Source organism: Sarcophilus harrisii, chromosome 3 (assembly GCF_902635505.1).
Source record: "Sarcophilus harrisii chromosome 3, mSarHar1.11, whole genome shotgun sequence".
Lineage (NCBI taxonomy): Eukaryota > Metazoa > Chordata > Mammalia > Dasyuromorphia > Dasyuridae > Sarcophilus > Sarcophilus harrisii.
Genome location: NC_045428.1, coordinates 496,343,323 through 496,364,124, shown reverse-complemented (window position 1 = coordinate 496,364,124; position 20,802 = coordinate 496,343,323). Strand labels below are relative to the sequence as shown.

Genomic DNA, 20,802 nt, shown 5'->3' with positions numbered 1-20,802 from the left:
TTTTTATGCATCTAAAAACATTATTCTGAGGACTCCATAGGTTTCATTGGACTTCCAGGAAAAACCTTGACATAAGAAAAGATTGATCCCCAGAGTAGAAAATCACCTTGCTCCCTTCTCCCCACCTTAATTTTAAAAGGTAGATTTTGAGGTCTAAAGATATTAAGTGATTTAGGATTATGCTTTTAGAACTCACTTATCAATTAGTCCAACTCCTTCATTTTACAGATGATGAAACCGAGACCCAGAGAGTTAAATAGCTTGTCCAAGTCATATAGGTGGTGAGTGCCAGTTGGACCAAACTTAGGTCACCTTTGATATGCCAGCTGTTCCCTGATAGACATCTCTTGGCTAGGTCCAGAAGAATCACGAACATTGGATAGAAATTAAAAGGAGGCAAATTTGAGTTCGTTATAAGAAAAAGCTTGCTAACAATCAACCACAACTGTCCAAAAATAGGAGGCTTCCTTTAAGAGTTCTCATTGGATGTCTGCTAATTAAGGAGATTAAAGGAGATTCCTGTTCAAGCACAAGTTGGAAAAGAGAGAGAAGTTATGGGTTCCCCTCCAGCTCTGAGATTCTGTGACTTTAAACATACACAGTAGTTCCTTAAGGGGAGTTAAATCATTGTGAGATAAGCATATGCCTCTTAAAAATAAGCCTTAGTTTTTCTGCCATAGTTCTGCATTTAAGATAAGCTTTATGCTCCAATTGATAAATGGTCAAAGGTTACGAACAGACAATTTTCAGATGAAAAATTTGAAACTATTTCTAGTCATACGAAAAGGTGTTCCCAATCACTATTGATAAGAGAAATGCAAATTAAGACAATTCTGAGATATCACTCCACACCTGTCAGATTGGCTAAGATGACAGGAAGAGATAATGAGTAATGCTGGAGGGCATGTGGAAAAACCAGGACACTAATACATTGTTGGTGGAACTGTGAACGGATCCAACCATTCTGGAGAGCAACTTGGAACTATACTCAAAAAGTTATCAAACTGTGCATACCCTTTGATGCAGCAGTGTTACTACTGGGCTTATATCTCAAAGAGATTTTAAAGGAGGGAAAGGGACCCACATGTACAAAAGTGTTTGTAGCAGCCCTTTTTGTAGTGGCTAGAAATTGGAAACTGAATGGATGCCCATCAATTGGGGAATGGCTGAGTAAGTGATGGTATATGAATGTTATGGAATATTATTGTTCTATAAGAAATGATCAAGAAGATGATTTTAGAGAGGCTTGGAGAGATGCTAAGTGAGCAGAACAGAATTTCATTGTATATGGCAACGACAAGATTATATGATGATCAATTCTGATGGATGTGGCTCTTCTCAACAATGAGATGATTCAGACCAGTTCCAATAATCTTGTGATGATGAGAACCATCTACATCCAGAGAGAGGCCTGTGGGAACTGAGTGTGAACCACAACAGCATTTCCACTTCTTTTGTTGCTGTTTGCTCAAATTTTATTTTCTTTCTCTTTTTTTCCTTTTTGATCTGATTCTTTTTATGCAGCAAGATAATTGTATAAATATGTATGCTTATATTGGATTTACATATATTTTTACCATATTTAACATGTATTGGATTACTTGCTATCTAGGAGAAGGGGTGGGAGAAAGGGAGAAATTGGAACACAAGATTTTGCAAGGATCAGTGGTGAAAAATTATCCTTGCATATGTTTTGAAAATAAAAAGCTTCAATAAATAAACAAACAAAAAAGATAAACCTTGGTACATTGACTGGAAAGATGGAGAACTCATCCCTATGTCCTAAAGATCCCTGTGGTTTTCCTAGGCAGCATGCGTGGGGGATAAAGGAAGGGAATAATGATGATGCTGAAGATGAGAGAGGATGCTAATGATAAATGCCTCTGTTTCAATAATGCTTCATGAACTATTGTTTTTTCCCTTGTAATTTGTATTTTTCTTAAATGTTCTAATTTATATGCGCTATCTCCCTTGTTAGAATATAAGTTGCTCAAGGGCAAGAACTGTCTTGTGGCTCTTTCTGTAACCTGCACTTATCAAAGTGCCTCTAACACAAAGTAGGAAATTAATAAATGGTTATTGATTGATTGTAAGCTCTTTGAGGGCAGGAACTGTCTTTTGCCTCTTTTTGTATCTCATTAGCACAGTGTCTTAGCACATAGTTGGCACTTAATGAATGCTTATTGACTCAGTTTCCTATACCAGTGAAATTGATTATTGGGGGATGAAGAGTTGCTGGGGGTGCCTTGATGATAACAACAGAAAAAGATAAGAGTGGTGGTGGAGCATTGGAATGTTCCATCTGTCCATTGTTTCCAAAGAACCTTGGCTTCTCTTGATCCTGAGAAGGGAATACTTCCTTTCTGGATAGGACTAGGCAGGAACATGCAAAGGGATACTCTCTGCTAGCATGGGACTGCATGCTGGGTAAAGGAAAAACTCGTCTTTATTTTGATAATGAAGTGAAGAGAGGCTGCTGGTCTTAACTTCAGACTTCTACTGTTTAGAAACCATAAGTTCTTTTTTTGTTTTTAAATAATAATAGGTTTTTATTTTTCAAAATACATGCAAAGATAGTTTGCAACATTCATCCTTGCAAAACCTTGTTTCCAAATTTTTCTCCTTCCCTCCCTATTCCCCTAAGAATCAAGTAATCCAATATAGGTTAAGCATGTACAATTCATCATGCTGCACAAAAAAATCAAATCTAAAGGAAAAAATGAGGAAAAAAAGCAAGCTAACAACAACAGTAAGAAAGATGAAAATATTGTGTTGTGATCCACATTCAGTCCCCATAGTTCTCTTTCTGGATGCAGATGGCTCTCTCCATTGCAAGTCTATTGGAATTGACCTGAATTGAAAATTGTTGAAAAGAGCCACATCTTTTAGAATTGATCATCACATAATCTTGTTGCTGTGTACAACATTTTCTTGGTTCTCCTCATTTCCCTTAGCATCAGTTCATGTAAATCTCTCCAGGACTTCTGAAATCATCCTTCTGATTATTTCTTTTAGAACAATAACATTCCATAACATCCACAACTTATTCAGCCATTCTCCAACTCATGGGCATCCACTCATCTTCCAGTTTCTTGCCACTACAAAAAGGGCTGCCCAAATAATTTTTCACATTATGGGTCCCTTTCCCTTCTTTAAGATCTCTAAGATCCGATACAGACCCAGTAGAGATACTGCTGGACCAAAGAGTATGCACAGTTTGATAGCCTTTTGGGCAGGAACCATAAGTTCTAAAGTCCTTAAAGGTTACAAAATTTCTTATATACAGCTTTTCATTGGCAGCATCGGATGGTGCATGAATGCTTATTTAGAGTCTGAGGAGTTAGATGAAAATCTGGTTTCTCCAATTACTTACTACTTGAGCAACTTTGGATAAAACTGCTTAGTCACTCTAGACCTCGGTTTCTTTATTTGAAAAAATGAAAGGGTTAGGGACAGCTAAGAGGTGCAGTGGGTAGAGCACCAGCCCTGAAGTCAGGAGGACCTGAGTTCAAATGTGACCTCAGACACTTAACACTTCCTAGCTGTGTGACCCTAGGTATGTCACTTAACCCCAATTGCTTCAGCAGAAGAAAAGAAGGAAGAAAGGAAGGAAGGAAGGAAGGAAGGAAGGAAGGAAGGAAGGAAGGAAGGAAGGAAGAAAGGAAGGAAGGAAAGATTGGAGTAGATGGCTGGTAAAAGTTCTTTTTTGTTCTGGATTTATAATCCTATGAATACCAAATTTTGGATCAGAGTACTTGGGTTTCAATCTCAGCCTTGTCATTTATTATGTATGAGATCTTGGGTATATGACTCAATTTCTTTTGGCTTTCTTTTCAGCAAAATGATATGAGTTGCTCTCTAAAAAGCCAACTCAAAACCTTGATCTTACAAATAACTCCATAGTGTAGGATAGTCCAAAAATTATTATTCCCGGTTTGCCAAGGAAAAAAATAAAATCTAGTGAGAGTTAATAAAAGGCTGAGCTGAGATTACCCACCCAGGCCCTCTGGCCCCAAACCCAGGACTTATAATTATTATCATTTTACTATAGTGCTCTGTCTAATGTCAGGAGGAAGTCAGGCAGAGGACTGGAGGGAGGGCTGTTGCTCACTTATCCTTTTTTCCCACCCAGCTCTTTGACCGGCACCTTTGTGTGCGTCAGCTGAGATATTCTGGGATGATGGAAACCATAAGGATCCGCCGGGCTGGCTACCCTATCCGATACACCTTCGTGGAGTTTGTGGAGCGCTACCGTGTGCTTATGCCTGGAGTGAAGCCAGCTTACAAGCAGGTACAGCTGGACAAGCTGTGTAGTGGCCCCCAGACATCTGGGGCATCTTTGCCAAGGGCATAAAGACAGAACCAGGCCAGCCTCTGGAGTTTTTGGGTGGCTGTTAACAAAATGGGGCAGGAAGGAGATAAGGTTAAGGGATGGATATAGAAGCCCAAAGGCCGGTAGGAGACCATTCAATTGAATTCACCAAATATTTTGTCTTAGAGCTCTATACTCAGACCTGGGAATACAAAGGTAGAAAACAACAAAGCCCCTTTCCTTAAGGAGTTTATAATCTGGTATGGAGAAAGGATATGACAAATACACAGATGGGTAGAAAAGGAAGATTTTGACAAGGGCAAAGGAAAAATCCAGACAAAGTCTTCTATGGAAGTTTGTTGAAGTAATGAACCCTTTCAACTGAGAAATTCAGGGAAGATTTCATGGAATCCACATCATTCAGGTTAGACTTGGGGAGAAGAGAAACATTTCAACAGGTAGAGATGAGGAATGGGTATGTTCCAGGTCTGAGAGAAGGTCGGCACAAATATCTAGATATTCATAGTCAGAGAGGGCAGGGTGAGATTAAGGGCCCGTTTGTTGTCCGGTTCGACTGGAATATAGACTCTATGAGAGAAACCTGAAGAGATAGGTTGGAGACACATTGGGAAGAGCTTTAAATGACATGCTAAGAATCAATCAGCAAACATGTGCTTGTATATTAAGTATCTGTTATGTGCCAGATCATGTGCTAGGTGCAAGAGCTTCTTAAATACTACCCCTTTCAGGGAACTCATCACCTTTTCCCCTTCCAAAGCAGCCCATTCCATTGTGGGGCAGGTTTCATCTAGTTTTATATTTTGTAAATTGAATGATCTTTGTGATTGTTAGGAAATTCTACCTTACCTAAAGCACAGGATTGACCATGTTTCTCTCTGAACTCTGGTTACTCCAGGAGCAAATATAAAATGCTGTGTGGCACACAAAACCCTTTATAACCTAGCTCCCTCCCAATTTTCTAAAAGCCTTCTTACACTTTGCTCCCTAATTCTTCCATCCAGGGACTCTGCCTGTTCCACAAACAAGACATTCCTCTCAGCTTCAAGCATTTTCCAGCTGCTCCCCCTTGCCTAGAACCTCTTCCTTTTCTCTTCTAACCACTGACCTCTATTAAGTCCCAATAAAATATCATCTTTTACTGGAAGCTTCTTCTACCCCTTTTTAATTCTAGTCCTTCCCCTCTGTTAATTATCTCCTATTCATCCTGTATTTATCTTTCCTGTACATAGATGTTTGCATGTTGTCTCCCTCTTTAGACAGTAATTTCCTTGAGGGCAGGGACTGTGTTTGCCTCTTGATATATATATCCCCAGCTCTTAGCACAGTATCTAGCTTGTTGTAAGTAGGCACTTAAGAAATTTTTATGATTGATAGATATCATGTCACCTTCAAGAAGAAAATTGAAGAGAGGATTTTTGAGCTTTGAAATTGGGTCTAGGATCACAAATATAGAGTTGAGAGAGTTCTAACAGTTCTTCTAGGCCAACACTCTTATTTATAGATGAAAAGATGAGCTTGAATTTGAACTTGGGTCAGGGGAGAAGCTTACCATCATAAAAAGAGCCCCAGGAACAACAGTCAGCAGACCTGGCTTCTAGTCCTGGTTCTGTCATTAATTTCCTAAGTGACAACAAATAGATTGGTCATTCTCCTTTCTGGGCTCAGTTTTATTATCTTGCACATGAAGATTATAGTAAGATCTGGGTGGCCCCTTTCACAGGGCTGTTGGGAGGAGATGATAGCATCTAGTAGCTCTCTGAAGAGTTCTGAGGGCACCTAAAGTACAATGTGATATTTTTATTTTGCAATTATTGAACTAAGGTAGAAGATAATGTTGGACTCCTATGTATAGGCCATCTCTTTGGTGGTTTGTAAGAGAATTTGTGCTTTCAGGGGTTGGGTAGGATGTGGGAGGTCAAAAGGCACTAGAAATGCAAGCCCCTATGCTGAGCCTTGGAGAATGAGGATATTAATAGGTAGAATGTACTCTTTCCTCATTATATCTGTTGAAATCCCCCTGTTCCTTTAAGACCTGGCTTAGGAGCCATGTAGATTTTGAGTGGTAAAAAGGGCCCTTAGAACACAGAATATCAGATCTAGGAGGGGTGTTAGAACACAGAATATCAGAGTTGGAAAGGGACCTAGAACAGGGAATTTCAGAGTTAGAAAGGGACTTAGTACATAAAATTTAAGGGATGGAAGGAAAGAAAACTTATAACACAGAATGCTAGAGATGAAAGGAACCTTACACACAGAATATCAGAGCTGGAAGGACAGTGAAAACATAGAATGTCAGCTGCAAAGGAGCTTGGAATATAGAATGTCAGAGTTAGAAAGGGGATTTGGAACATAAAAGAGCAGAGTTGGGAGGGCCCTGAAAACACAGAATGCCTTCATCAAGAACAAGTCAAACCAGACTAACTTTATTTTCTCTTTCAACACTCTCCCCTCTCCAGGAAGATCTCCGGGGCACCTGCCAACGCATTGCTGAGGTTGTGCTAGGGAGACATGATGATTGGCAGATTGGCAAAACTAAGATCTTTCTGAAGGTAAAGTATGGGGTAATGTATGAGCATCCCTCTCCACTTAATGGTGATTAGGGGAGGATGAAGGGTCAAAATCTCTACTCATTCTGGAATAGGGGAAGGAATTCCAAAAACAGCACCAGATTATATCTCTAAGCTCATTCTATACTTTCTTTTTTAAAAAGATATTTAATTATTTTATTTTAAACATGCTTTACTTTGAAATTTTGAGTCCCAGATTTTCACCCAATCTTCTATTCCCACCATTGAAAAGGCAAACACTTTACATGTGAAATCATACAGAACATATTTCATATTATTAACAAATACAATGCTCAAAGTCTTGATCTGATACGAAGCAAAACAAAACAAAAAAATTTAGAAAATAATTATTTCAATTTTCAAAATTTCAATTTTAATTAATTCAATTTTTAGTCAGAGTTCATCAGTTCTCTCTCTGAAGATGGAGAGCATTTTTTCATCATGAATCCTTCAGAATTATGATAGATCACTGTATTGATCAGAGTAGTCTTGAATAGCTAGTGCTCCTTGTGGCCCTGAAACTGTAACAAAGCCCTCGCTCCCTTAGGATGACCAACCACAAATGCTCCTCTCCATCCTGGAAATGTAACTCAGGAGTGCTTATAGGCAATGGAAGTGTCAACCAGCACTAGCTGTACCCAGTAAAGGGTCTTGCTAATCTCTTTTTGACCAGTTCTCTGACTACCTTACTGTCCATGGACTGAAAGCTCCTGGGGGGCTGCAGCTGCTTCCCTTGCTGTTCTTATGCCTGCTTCCAAGGCCCACCACTGACTGGCACTCCTGCACTTGGGGCCTGCACCCACCCCAGGATTACAGACCTTTCCTGAAGACCTGCTAAGTTGTCTTAGGCTAGAAGAATGTCTCCCTCAGACCTTCTGTTGGTTGTGTCACTCCAAAAATTGATTATTTTAGTTACTTAGAGGGCAACATTGGAAGAGTTCAGCTGGATCTTGACCTGGATTTATTCACTTGGCTTTGTCTAAAGCCATAGGCTCTAAGAGATAGAGAGAGAAAGAGAGAGAAATGGAGAGAGATACACACACACACACACACACACACAGAGAGACAGAGATAGAGAGAGAAACAGAGAGGAAAGAGAGACAGAAATGGAGAGAGACAGAGAAAGAGAGAGAGAAATGGAGAGAGACAGAGACACACAGAGAGAAACAGAGACAGAGGGAGACATGGAGAGAGACAGAGAGAGAGGGAGACAGAGATAGAGACAGAGACAGAGAGAAACAGAGACAGAGAGAAAGAGAGAGAGAAACGGAGAGACAGAGAGACAGAGAAAGACAGAGAGAGAGACAGAGACAGAGAGAAACAGAGACAGAGAGAAAGAGAGAGAGAAACGGAGAGACAGAGAGACAGAGAAAGACAGAGACACAGAGGAAAGAGAGACAGAAATGGAGAGAGACAGAGACATACACATAGGGACACACACAGAGATATTGAGATTATTAAACAGTTGCTGTGTGCCAAGCACTGTGCTAAGTGCTTTTTAAGTATGTTTTACATACATAATAAAACATAGTGGATACCTCGTAGAACATTGAATTGGTCCAGTCTAGCCAGTATAGAGGGTGAGTATTAAATTGTTCGTGATACAAGTGAAATAGTCCATATCTTTTGGCAGGCAGCTCCCATGTAAGTGCATATTATTGTGGATAGAGCATCAGTCCTGGAGTCAGGTGGAGCTGAATTCAAAATTGAAATTTGAAATTTGGCAAAATTCAGATTATCTCACAAAAAACCCCTCCTCAAAATAAGTGCATATTATTACACAGCATAATATGATCCTTGATTTGAAAATTCATCAAAATTTTGCCCATTTTCTAAAACAATCATTCATATACACAGACCCATAGTTTACCATTTTTAAAAATCTCAGAACTTGTTTAGATTGTTGGGATCTCAAGACACCTCCAGCAAAGCTGTCTTCCTTGGTGGGTGCCCATGCCCAGCTCGGGCTTTCCCTGTTCCAAGGCCCTTCTCAGCTCTGGCACTGTGCTCTAGGGCCCTTCTAGTTCTCCTTCTGTGCTTTAAAGTCCTTGCCAGCTCTGACATTCCATGCTCTAAGGCTTCTTCTACCTCTGACTGTCTGTGCTCATTTTCTAAGTTCCCTTTTCTGACTTGAGAGGCTGTGTTGTAAGTCTCTGACCATTCACTCAGTCAATGAGTCCGTAACTAGGGTGCCAACTCTAACGTACTTTGAACAGAGTTCCCCTCCTTTTTGTTCTACAGAGAATGGGCAAGGTCTGCTTTCTTTGTGGCTCCCAGCTGGTCTGTGCCGTGCTTGGAGGGGCTCAGCTCAGCCTTTTCTCCATTCAGCTGCACCCAGGTGTCCCTCCATATTTGTTTCTGTGGTCCCTCTTACTGCCACTGGCCTGGCAGGTGTTATCTGGCTCGGCCAGCCGCCTGAGCAGGAAATGGGGAAGGGGAGAGGTTAAGAGGGGAAGACTGGGGCTGGTGTGTCAGGAAGCATGGAAGGTCGCTCTCAGGCACGCAGGAAAGCCTTCTTTCACAACAAGGCATCCTTGCATGATAAAGGCAGCTTGTGTGCTAGAAGGGCTAAGAGACATCTGGGTACGGTCCTGTTCTGAGGATCAGTCTGAGATATCAGTTTCCTTATCTGAGTCTTAGTTTTCCTTATGTAAAAATGGGACTAATGCTACTTGTACAGTAAGTGCTATCATAGAAATAATAATGATTGTTATTATTGTAAATGATCATAACAAACCTCAAATCACGATATAAATCTGTCATTATTGCTTATGAAGATGACAGATTTATGTAGTGTTTCAAGGCTTGTTATCATCTTTTGTAATAGAAATAATAATAGTCACCATGAAATAAAGCTTGTCTAGGGCACAAAGGAGTGGGAAAGAAGAATGGCCCCATCTCTGTAGGACCGGGACAATGACTTGGATGACAGTTTGGTCCTAGCCCAGCTATTGAAGTGATTTCTGGGCCCTAGGGGACCTTTGGAAGAAGTTTTGGCTTTATAAGGGGCTCAAAAATTGTGAAGTACCTGGTATCAGATCAAGACTTTGAGCAGACTCCATCTTTCATTGAATGGGGTTAATAATCCCTATTCTGTCTTTTTCTCTGGATTTTTGGAATGATCTAAGCTGTTGGATATAAAACATTCCAAAGAACATGCAAATATATTAATAATTTAGCCATAGACATGAATTTGCACATATGTAAATCTACATATAGTGGGATGGCAAATCCATTGCTCCCATATAGACTTGCAAGCATTTTTGTATTTAAAAATACTTTCACCTGTACAAGTTATACAGTAGCATAATCATATAACACTGAACGCATGTGTGTGTACTCTGTGCATATATATATTCATGTCAGAAACAGACTGCAATAAACATTTTCATCATACTATCTATTCATATAATATGTTTCCCACCCCATTGTCATTTTTGAAAAAAAAAAAAAAGAGTATTTTTCATCCACAAGAATAACAGGAAGATCCATTCGTTCTGCCCAGGACATGGGAAGAGGGAGCCCAGCATTTCTGCCCAAGCCAGCCAATGGAGGCAGGAGTTTTGGACTCTAGTCCCATGCTATGCTAATATTTAACTGTCCGTGTGAACTTTGCCAAGATTCTTCCATTCCTTGGGCCTCAATTTCTACTTCTCATCACTAGCAGGAGATTGGGATTGGAGAGGGGACACAGACTTCTGGAGGTTCATAAAGACATTGAGCTAGAAGGACCTTGGAACATAGAACATAGAATGTCAGAGTTGAAGGGCCTTAGAACATAGAATGTCAGACCTGGAAGAGACCTTAGAGCTTAGATACAGGGGTCCTCAAACTACGGCCCACAGGCCAGACGCAGCAGCTGAGGACGTTTATCCCCCTCACCCAGGGCTAAAGGTTTCTTTATTTAAAGGCCCACAAAACAAAGTTTTTGTTTTTACTATAGTCCGGTCCTCCAACAGTCTGAGGGACAGTGAATTGGCCCCTTATTTTAAAAATTTGAGGACCCCTGGTTAGAATGTCAGAGCTGTAAGAAATCTTAGAACACAGAAAGTTGGAACAGGAAGGGTCTGTAGGTCATAGACGATATAATATTAATATAGTAAGGTTTTTGGAATACAGACTGTTAGAGCTCTGGGAGGGACTTTGTGAAACAAAATGTTAAAAAAAATTGAAATGGAAAATGATGAATTTGAGGAGAACAACAAGGAGTCCAATTTGTTTGAAATGCAGTGTATGTGAAAAGGAATAATGGAAATTAAATTCAGGAAGGTAAGTTTTAGTCAAACTGTGAAAGTAGAGATTTAAAAAAAAAAAAAACTTTCATCCCATCTAGAAATATAAAGAAACTCACTCAACAACCCCAGACTATCTTAGTAACTCTCCTTGCAAGCACTTTGTTCATAAAAGTCAATGAAAAAAGTTATATTAACAGTTGGCTGAAACCAAAATTGAATGCTTAGCAAATCAAGACATTCTTCAATGAACAGCCTTCTCTGCTAAATGTTTTCAGTCTCAGTCACCTAGATCCATCCACAAGAGATGTCAGCTTAATGGATAGAGTGCTGGGTCAGGAGTCAGAAAGTGCTGAGTTCAAATCTGGTCTCAGACACTTAGTGGCTGTGTGACTCTGGGTATGTACTTAGCCTCTGTTTGCCTCAGTTTTGTCACCTGTAAAATGGGAATAATAATATCTGCTTCCCAGGGTTGTGGTGAGACTCAAATGAAATAATATTTGTAAAACTCTTAGTACAGGCCATAGCTATCCCTGTGGCTCCCTACAGCTCCCATCAGGGAATGTCATTGTTCTTACTGTCTCAGCTCCTCTAGCTTCCCTGTGTCCCAGGGACTAGATGCTCTATGCCAGGCAAAATCCTCCTCTGTTCCACATCTTGCTTTTTCTCTTCCTAGAGCATACTCTTGGCTAAATAGATAACACAGTTTTCTTGTCATCAAAACATCATACAAGGAAAACAACCTTCTGAATCTATTCTCCTGTATCTTCTTTCCTGCTGATCTCTGATCCCATAGAAGTTTGCCCAAGGATTGGGTATCCTACAATGCCCTTCCTTGTATACCCAATCATCAGTCTCAGTCTCCATCATCAATGTCAGACATGAAGACTCTGAAGTCTGACGTAGGAACTCAACAGCACTCTGATTTCCCTCCAATCAGACATTTTTAATAACTGTATTTTATTTGTAAATTACAAATATTTATTTCCTCTTCCTACCATTTACCTTCATTTAAAAGAAAGCAAATTCCTATAACAAACATTCATAGTTGAGCAAAGCAAATTGTGGTATATCAGTGCAATGAAATATCATTGAGTTGCAAGAAATCATGAAGGGGATGATTTCAGAAAAACCTGGAAACTAGTATGAATTGAAACAGTGAAGTGAACAGAACCAGCAGAACAATTGATAACATATTAATGACATTACCTCTAAGAAGAGATATGGCCTTGCCTTCAAAGCTTGGAATCTGTGATGTAGCTGAAAGGTGGTTAGGAAAAGGTTTCCTTGATGCTTACGGGTCCCCTACACCTCAGAACCCCTTTTCTACCGGATGATTGAGAATGGGTTTTCTCCCCAGGATCATCATGACATGATGCTTGAGATTGAGAGGGACAAGGCTATCACCGACCGAGTGATCCTCCTTCAAAAAGTCATCCGAGGATTTAAAGACAGGTATTTGAGAGCAGTTCACATGTAGATACAAACATACAACACATACTCCACATAAATATTCACATACAGATAAGTAGGCACATGCACTAATTCACTAACATGCATATTATCAGGTCCTATTTATGTGATAGACATGGCATTAGGCATTGAGTTTACATGTACACATCATGTTAGCATGCAAATATATTAATAATTTAGCCATGAACATGAATTTTCACATGTAAATCTACATATGGTGGGTTGACAAATCCATTTTTGTGGATTGACAAGCATTTTTGTACTTATAAATACTTTCACAAGCACAAATTATACATTCTCATAATCATATAATACTGAATGCATATGTGTGTGCTCTGGTGCATATATGTACTCATGTCAGAAACATAGAATGCAATAAACATCTTCATATGTTTACATATGTTTCCTACTGCACTGTCATCTTTGGGGAAAAAAGGAGATAGTGCTTTTCATCCACAAGAATAACAGGAATATCCATTCATTCTGCCAGGGGATGGGAAGAGGGAGCCCAGCATTTCTGCCCAAGCCAGCCACTGGAGGCAGGGGATTTGGACTCTGGCCCCAAGCTGGGCTAATATTTAACTGTCCACATGACCTTTGCCAAGATTCTTCCATTCCTTGGGCCTCAATTTCTACCTTTGTAAAAGGGATGAAATAATCCCTGGCTTGCCTCCCTTCCATCAGGAGACTGGAGGAGCCAGAGGTGCCAGGCATTGCAATGAAAGAGCTCCAGCTTACTCTATGTCAAGAGAAGTGAATCCTAATCCCTGTGTTCCTGGGATGTTTTGTGACCCTGGACACTTCTTCCTCTGTAAAACGAGGCCCATAATCCCTGAATTACTGAGTCCCCCAGTTATTGTGAGTAGGGCTCTTCTTAAACTGTACAGTTGATTGGTGTCAGTGGACAATGCTGATGCTGATGCTGATGGTTTTAAGGTCCAACTACCTGAGGCTGAAGAATGCTGCAACGCTCATTCAGAGGCACTGGCGGGGCCACAAGTGTAGGAGGAACTATGGGGCGGTAAGTGCATCTCACCGGCCTGCCCACATTTCAGATGAGACCTTGGAACTCCCATCAATCTTCACTCTGCCATTTTCCATGCTGAGTGCACAAAGCAGCCGTTTCCCTAAAAAAGCCAGCTTTATTAAGTGGTACAGTCACAAGAATGCTAATTCTAGAGCCAGGGAGACTTGGATTCAAATCCTACTTCTGACACTTATTTCCCATGTGATCTTGGGCATGTCACAGTTTTCCTGGTCCTTAGTTTCCTTTGTAGCAGGATCTATGATATTTTGATTTGTGTATAAGGAACCCAGAATGGGGGTGTTTGATTGGGGGGATATCCTTTTCTCTTAAAAAAAAAAGATGGCAAAATGGACTGATTGCCCAGCCTGGGAGTCAAAGGAAGCACCAATCTACTTTTCTCTTTTCTTGTACAACCCTCCCTCACTTAAATCCAATTCACTTTTATATCATGGAATCACCTCCCTGAAGTCACGGACCTCTTCAAGAACGAACAATAGCATGGCCCCTCTCATTAAGGTGGTTGAGACAGTCCCATCTTCAGGGAACCCTAAGTATGAAGGCATCATACAAAAGCATGCTACAGACAATTGAGATAAAGGATCTGAGTCTCCAGAGAATTGTGCCGAATTCTGGGGTTTCTGGGAGCACCTGGAAGGGTGGGTATGGCAAAGCTGCCTGGAGGAGGAAGTCCTGAGGCCCCACATCCCCTTTGATTGCAGATGAGGATTGGTTTCCTGCGGCTCCAGGCCTTGTACCGGTCCAGGAAGCTCCACAAACAGTACCGATTGGCCCGAAGGCGGATCATCGACTTCCAGGCCAGGTGTCGGGGTTATCTGGTACGCAGAGCCTTCCGGCACCGGCTCTGGGCCGTCCTGACCCTGCAGGCCTATGCCAGGGGCATGATAGCCCGGAGACTCCATAGGCGCCTGAAGGCAGAGGTGAGTTGGGAATAGGAGAACTTAGTATCAACCTTGCCCAGCCATTCCTGAGGGATACATTGGCCTGGTACTGTAGGATATTAGAGCTTGGACAGACCCCTTGGAGTTTAGAAACTCAGGGATGTTCCTCTTAACCTTTTGTGTGCTATCATTCTCCCCATCCCCAGTATCTTCGCCGTTTAGAAGCTGAGAAACTGCGACTGGCAGAGGAGGAGAAACTGAAAAAGGAGATGAGTGCGAAGAAAGCGAAGGAAGAAGCAGAGAAGAAGCATCAGGTAAAGGAAGGGGAAAGGCCCAGGTCCCGGGGGCAGGGGTACCCCAAATCGCTCTGCTTTTCTCTCCTCTGGAATTTCACTGAAGCTTTCCAGGAAGGGTGCTCCTGGTATTGGGGAATGGGAGGAGAAAGGGTCCAGCAGAGTGGGAGGGGCCTGGTAGGTGGGTGGGAGGCACCAGTGTGGATGGATCCCTCAGTAGAAAATAGACCAAAGTAAAATCAGGTGGCAACTAATGGTGCCATGGTGCACAAGAGTGCCAGGTCTGGAGTCAGGACTAGCTGTGTGATCCTGGACAAGTCACTTAAACCTGTTTGCCTCAGGTTCCTTCTCTGTAAACTGGACAAAGAAATGGCAATCCACTCTAGGATCTTGCTTAAAAACCCCAAATGGGGTCAGAGAGAACTGAACACAAGGGGTTCAAATGCAGCCTCAGATAGTGAACACTTACTAGCTTGTGACCTTAGACAAGTCACTTTAACCCCAATTGCCAAAATACATAAATACATAGAAGAACTGGGCACAACTAAAATGACTCAACAACAATAATAAATCAGGCAGATGGGCTTTGAATCAAGAGGGATCTGGCTGCAAATGGCAGGGACTCAGTCACAGGGGCTAGGTTTTAAATCCAGGGAAAGGCTCCACATCCTGAGAGGAGTGACAAAAGCAAAAAAAGGACCCAATAGGAAAGTCCCCAGTTCCTTTGGAGTTCAGAGTAGTTACAAGGCAGGGATTTGGCAGAGGGTTGAAAATAAGGACCCAGTTCTTAAAACTGGGACATAAATTAAGGGGTTGGTCATTGAGGGATGATCTTTCCCAGTGGAACCAAATACTGCCCTCTCGGAGCAAAAGTTGAATGCTAGGCCATCAATCTCTGGAGCCAAACACTCATATTGAGGATGGGTTGGCAAGAAAGTGGAATGGGAAAGGGTGGTTAAATGGTCCCAGCTAGGAACCTTTGGGAGATTTGGAGGGCAGAAAATTAAGCTAGTCATTATAGCTCTTCCTCTGCCTCTCTAGGGCACCTACACTGTGGCTTAGGAATATATTAGCATAAAACAGTAGAACATATAGAGGTCATATGTGGATGCCCCTGCTCCAGCCAAATAGGGATGGCCTTGAGGCAGGGGGCATAGCAGAAAACTGTCAGAAGACCTAGGTTTAAGTCCCAAGGTGAAGACTTTCTAGTTATGTGGTGGGCATATGACAGTGGACATATTTCACTTCTTTCTGACTTCACTTTCCTTATTTGCAAACTGGGGATAAAAATGCCTGCTGTGGGAGAGACAAGGTGTTAAGACAGAGTTGGCCAGGAGTTTTGGGCACCAAGGGGGTTACATACCAATTGTGTGACCCTGGGCAAGTCATTTAGTGTTCCTAAACAGCTCTCAGAGATTTAAAATTACAGAGCAACTATGGTCTGAATTGGTAAAAAGAAGCTTGATAGTTTCATTGCCCTAATACTTGAAGGGACTTAAGAAGTCATCTAGTCCAACCCCCTCATTTTACAGGAGGGGAAACTGAGTGACTTAGGGATCCATAGGTAGCTGAATACAGGAGCTCTACATTTCAGAGCTAAAGATTGGATTATTTGCTGTCTAGGGGAGGAGGGAGAAAAATATGAAACACAAGGTTTTGCAAGGGTGAATGTTGAAAATTATCTTTATATGTATTTTGAAAAATAAAAAGCCATTATAAAAATAACATTTCATTTTTCCTCCAATTACATCTAAAATAATTTTTAATATTCATGTTTTTTTTGAAGTTTTGACTTCTGTTCCTCCCTCACTACCATCTCCTCTCCCTGAAATAGTAAGCAATATCATATAGGTTATATACATGTACAACCATGTAAAACATTTCCATATTAGAAATTTTGTGCAAGAAACAAAAAGAGGAAGGAAGGAAAAAAAGAAGAAAGGAAGGCAGAAAGGAAGGAAGAAAGGAAAAAAGTATGATTCAATGTTGTGTTCAGACAACATTAGTTCTTTTTCTAGAGGTGGATAGCATTGTTTATCATGAGTCCATAGAGACTGTCTTGGATCATTATGTTGCTGAAAACAACTAAGTCATTCATAGCTCTCCATTGTACAATATTATTATTATTGTGTACAACGATCTCCTGATTCTGCTCACTTCACTTAGTATCAGTTCATGTAAATTTTTCCAGATTTTACTGAAATCATTCTGCTCATCATTTCTTATAGCCCAATAATATTCCATTACTATCATATACTATATAACAGCTTATTCAATCATTCCCCAATTGATGGACATTCTCATAATTTCTAATCCATAGTCACCACTAAAAAAGCTACGATAAATATTTTTGTGCAAATATAACTGTAGAATAATATAACCTAATATATTATTGGGATAAAAACCATTCCAAAGTGGGGAGGGAGGAGAAATCTACTACAAGGATCCTATACCTAGTAAATAACTTTGTGTGTTTCTGGGAACTTACTCAAACTGACCAGTACGTTTTGTGGAGTCCCTGTTGTTTTGAAAGCCATAACAAGAATATGGAACCAGGCACAAGCTATAGCAAACTATAACAAGGACACAGAATCAGAACATAATTTCCACCATGTCCACACATAACCTTTGGCACTCAGTCAAGCTACTGGCATGACAACCGAGACCTGTGACCCAGGCCCAAATTAGAACTGCATGCTAAGCAAAACCCAAATCCACAATGACATATATAATGACACTTTGCAATTCCTCCTCCTTTTGTTAGATTTCTGTAATTACCATGGGGCTTTCTGGGGGGTTTTGTGGCTATCCACTGAATAGTCTGGCTGCCACCCCAGATTGCATGGCTGCGATCTGATATCCAATGAATTGTCTGGCAGCTGCCTCCAGACAGTCTCTATGCAAATAACCCATTGTGATAATTAAACCACTCATATAATCATAATGGAGCTCCTTGCCTCTCTCTTTGGTACAATTAGCTTGCCCCTTGGTTGGAGGTGGGGAGGGGTGGTGGTGGAGGAGAAGAGGCTCAGAGTTCCTTTGGTTCGAGAATTTCAGACCCTATAAGAACCTTTTTTCTTTTATTTCTTCATCTTCCCCTATACTATTGACCCTAGTATCATGTGAGTTTAACATCTAATAATAACCATGAAAATAATAGGGAAGGACAGGGGAAAAGCATTTATGAAATCCCTACTCTGCATAGCCAGCCACTGTGCTAAACACTTTACATATATTATCTCATTTAACAGCTAACATTTCTGCACCGCTTTGTAGATTACAACATCTCTCTGAGGCACATAGTGAAAGATATTCTCCTTTTTCAAATGAGGACATAGAATTGGACACATTTAAATGACTTGTTGAGGACCACAGAGCTAGTCAGACCTATGACTTGAACATAGATGTTCTAAAGACCCATGGGGAATGGAATTTTCTGGCATTCAAAACATGAGTACTTAACAAAAGTCACAATCTAAGAAGTCTCCTGTATCTCAAAGCAGGATGCAGGACCCTTTTTTTGCCTGACCCTTCAGTTAAATTCAGTAAATATTTATTAGGCTCTTGCCATATGAGGGTACTATGTTGGGTACTAGGAAAGATACAGATCTTAGACAAATCAGCAAGCTTTTATTAAACTCCCATTGGAAGTAGGTGCTAAATAATTTGTTGATCAATTGATTGATTGTGACTCTCCTCTAGACCTGCTCCAGTTACTCATTATTCCTTCTCAAATGTGGCACCCAGAGGAGAAAATATTGTATATCAGATGGGATCTGGCCAGGGCAGTTGGGGCTAGATATGGTAGTCCTGGCTTTGCCCTCCCTTGCGTGACTTGTGATTGATAGTAGACTGACTTTGTCCCATGCCTAGAATGTTCTCTCTCCTTATGTCCACCCTCCGGCTTCCCTGGATTTTTTTCAAATCTCTGATCAAACCCCATCTTCTGCTGAAGACCCTTCTAGGACACTCTGCTCTTCAGCTCCATCATCCAGCTGCTGGCTGCCTCTCCTAGAGCTTGTCTCCCATTTACATTGTAGATACCATTTTATCTCTCTAATTAGAAAGTGAGCTCTTTGAAGGCAGGGCCTGTATTTCTACCTTTCTTTGTATCTCTTGAACTTACACAGTGCCTGGCACTGAGAAATACTTAATACATGCTGGTGTGCAGAGTTAACTAGCCATGACTACAGAGAATGATGTCCTTCCATCTCCGTTCTGCCCATAGGTGCGCCTGGCACAGCTGGCCCGTGAAGATGCTGAGAGGGAAGTAAAGGAGAAAGAAGAGGCCCGGAGGAAAAAGGAGCTTCTGGATAAGATGGAGAGAGCCCGCAATGAGCCTGTCAATGATTCTGATATGGTCGACAAAATGTTTGGCTTCCTGGGGACGACATCATCACTGCCAGGCCAGGAGGGTCAGGCACCCACTGGTTTTGAGGTACTTCCTTGGGGGAGGGGACAGCCCTAGAGGGACCCCCAGATATCTCCTTGGCTCTTCTATCTGGGGGGTAAAAAGGTAATATTGGGCTGGGGAGCAATAAGCTAAACTGAGTTCCAGACATTCAAGTGATCAGAGTCAGAGAGCTTTAGCAGCAAGAGGAGCAGAAAAAGCTTTTAATTTGGAGTAAGGGGACCTGAGTTCAGATCCTTCTTTGGCTCTCTCCTAGCTAGGTAATTTTGGGCAAGTCACTTCCCCTCTCTGGAAATCTCTTTCCTAATTAGCATGATGGGATTAGAGTAGATGATTACTGAGAACTATCCTTTCACTTCCAATATTCTGTGCCCTTCTGGTCTTAACATTCTGTTTTTAGGTGCTTCCAGCTTCAACAGTCTGTGTTCTAAGATCCCTTCTAGTTCTGACATTCTATGTTGTTGTGTTCTAATATTCTATATTCTAAAGTCCCTTTTAGCTCCTACATTTTAAGACCTCTTATGTAACTCTGACATTCTATATTCTGAGGTCCCTTACAGGTCTGGACATTCTGTCTTCTAAGATCCCTTCCAACTCTGACATACTATTTTCTTGTGTTCTAATGTTTTATATTCTAAGGTCCCTTCCAGCTCCTACATTTTTTTTTCTATTTAATAGTATTTTATTTTCCCCAATTACATGAAAACGTAGTTTTAAATATTGGCATTTATAAAATTTTGATTTCCAATTTTTCTCTCTCCCCCAAACAGCAAGAAATTTGATATACATTATATATGTACAATTATATTAAACATGTTTCTACATTCTTCATGTAAAAGAAGAATCAGAACAAAAGGGAAAATCATGAATAAGAAAAAAAAACTAATATGCTTTGGTTCTCATTCAATCTCCATAGTTCTTTCTCTGGATGTGGAGAATTTTTTTCCATCATGAATCTTTTGAAATTGTCTCAAGTCACCATATCACTGAGAAGAGCAAGTCCATCAAAGCTGATTTCCACAAAGTGATTCTGTAACTGTGTACAATGTTCTCCTGGTTCTGCTCATTTCACTCAGCATCACTTCATTTAAGTGAAAAAGAAAATGAATGAAACAATCAATAAGCAGCCAGTTTCAGAATCAATATATACTTTTAGATCATAAGGAATCAAAAGTAATGAATCAATTAATCATAACAATTTTAAGAAATATTTCATTAAAATGTATAATATATATAAAACAGTAGTTTTCATCTCAAGTTAAATGAAAAAGAAGAGGATTTGCAAACCTTTTTTTAGTATATATGATAAGTAGATTAATGTGCCCAAAGAGCTATAAATATGTACATACACTTTGATCTAGCAATATCACTACTGGGTTTGTGTCCCAAAGAGATCATAAAAGAGGGAAAATGACCCATATGCACAAAGATGCTTAATGCAGTTCTTTGTAATGTCAAGGAATTAAAACTTGCCAGTGCCTACATTTTAAGGCCTCTTATAATTCTGACATTTTGTGTTCTGAGGTCCCTTGCAGGTTCAGACATTCTGTATTCTAAGATCCCTTCC

General features: G+C 40.6%; 1 protein-coding gene across 1 annotated transcript in view; it reads left to right on the top strand.

Annotated features, from left to right (window-relative positions):
* The window catches only part of MYO7A (myosin VIIA), a 154,237-nt gene that overhangs the window by 62,647 nt on the left and 70,788 nt on the right, over nt 1-20,802 (top strand). Inside the window, exons 17-23 of the mRNA XM_031961342.1 lie at nt 4,133-4,291; nt 6,790-6,882; nt 12,493-12,587; nt 13,542-13,626; nt 14,352-14,570; nt 14,738-14,845; nt 19,053-19,262. Of these exons, the coding sequence (XP_031817202.1) occupies nt 4,133-4,291; nt 6,790-6,882; nt 12,493-12,587; nt 13,542-13,626; nt 14,352-14,570; nt 14,738-14,845; nt 19,053-19,262 (969 nt within the window). The remainder of the gene's footprint in view (nt 1-4,132; nt 4,292-6,789; nt 6,883-12,492; nt 12,588-13,541; nt 13,627-14,351; nt 14,571-14,737; nt 14,846-19,052; nt 19,263-20,802) is intronic.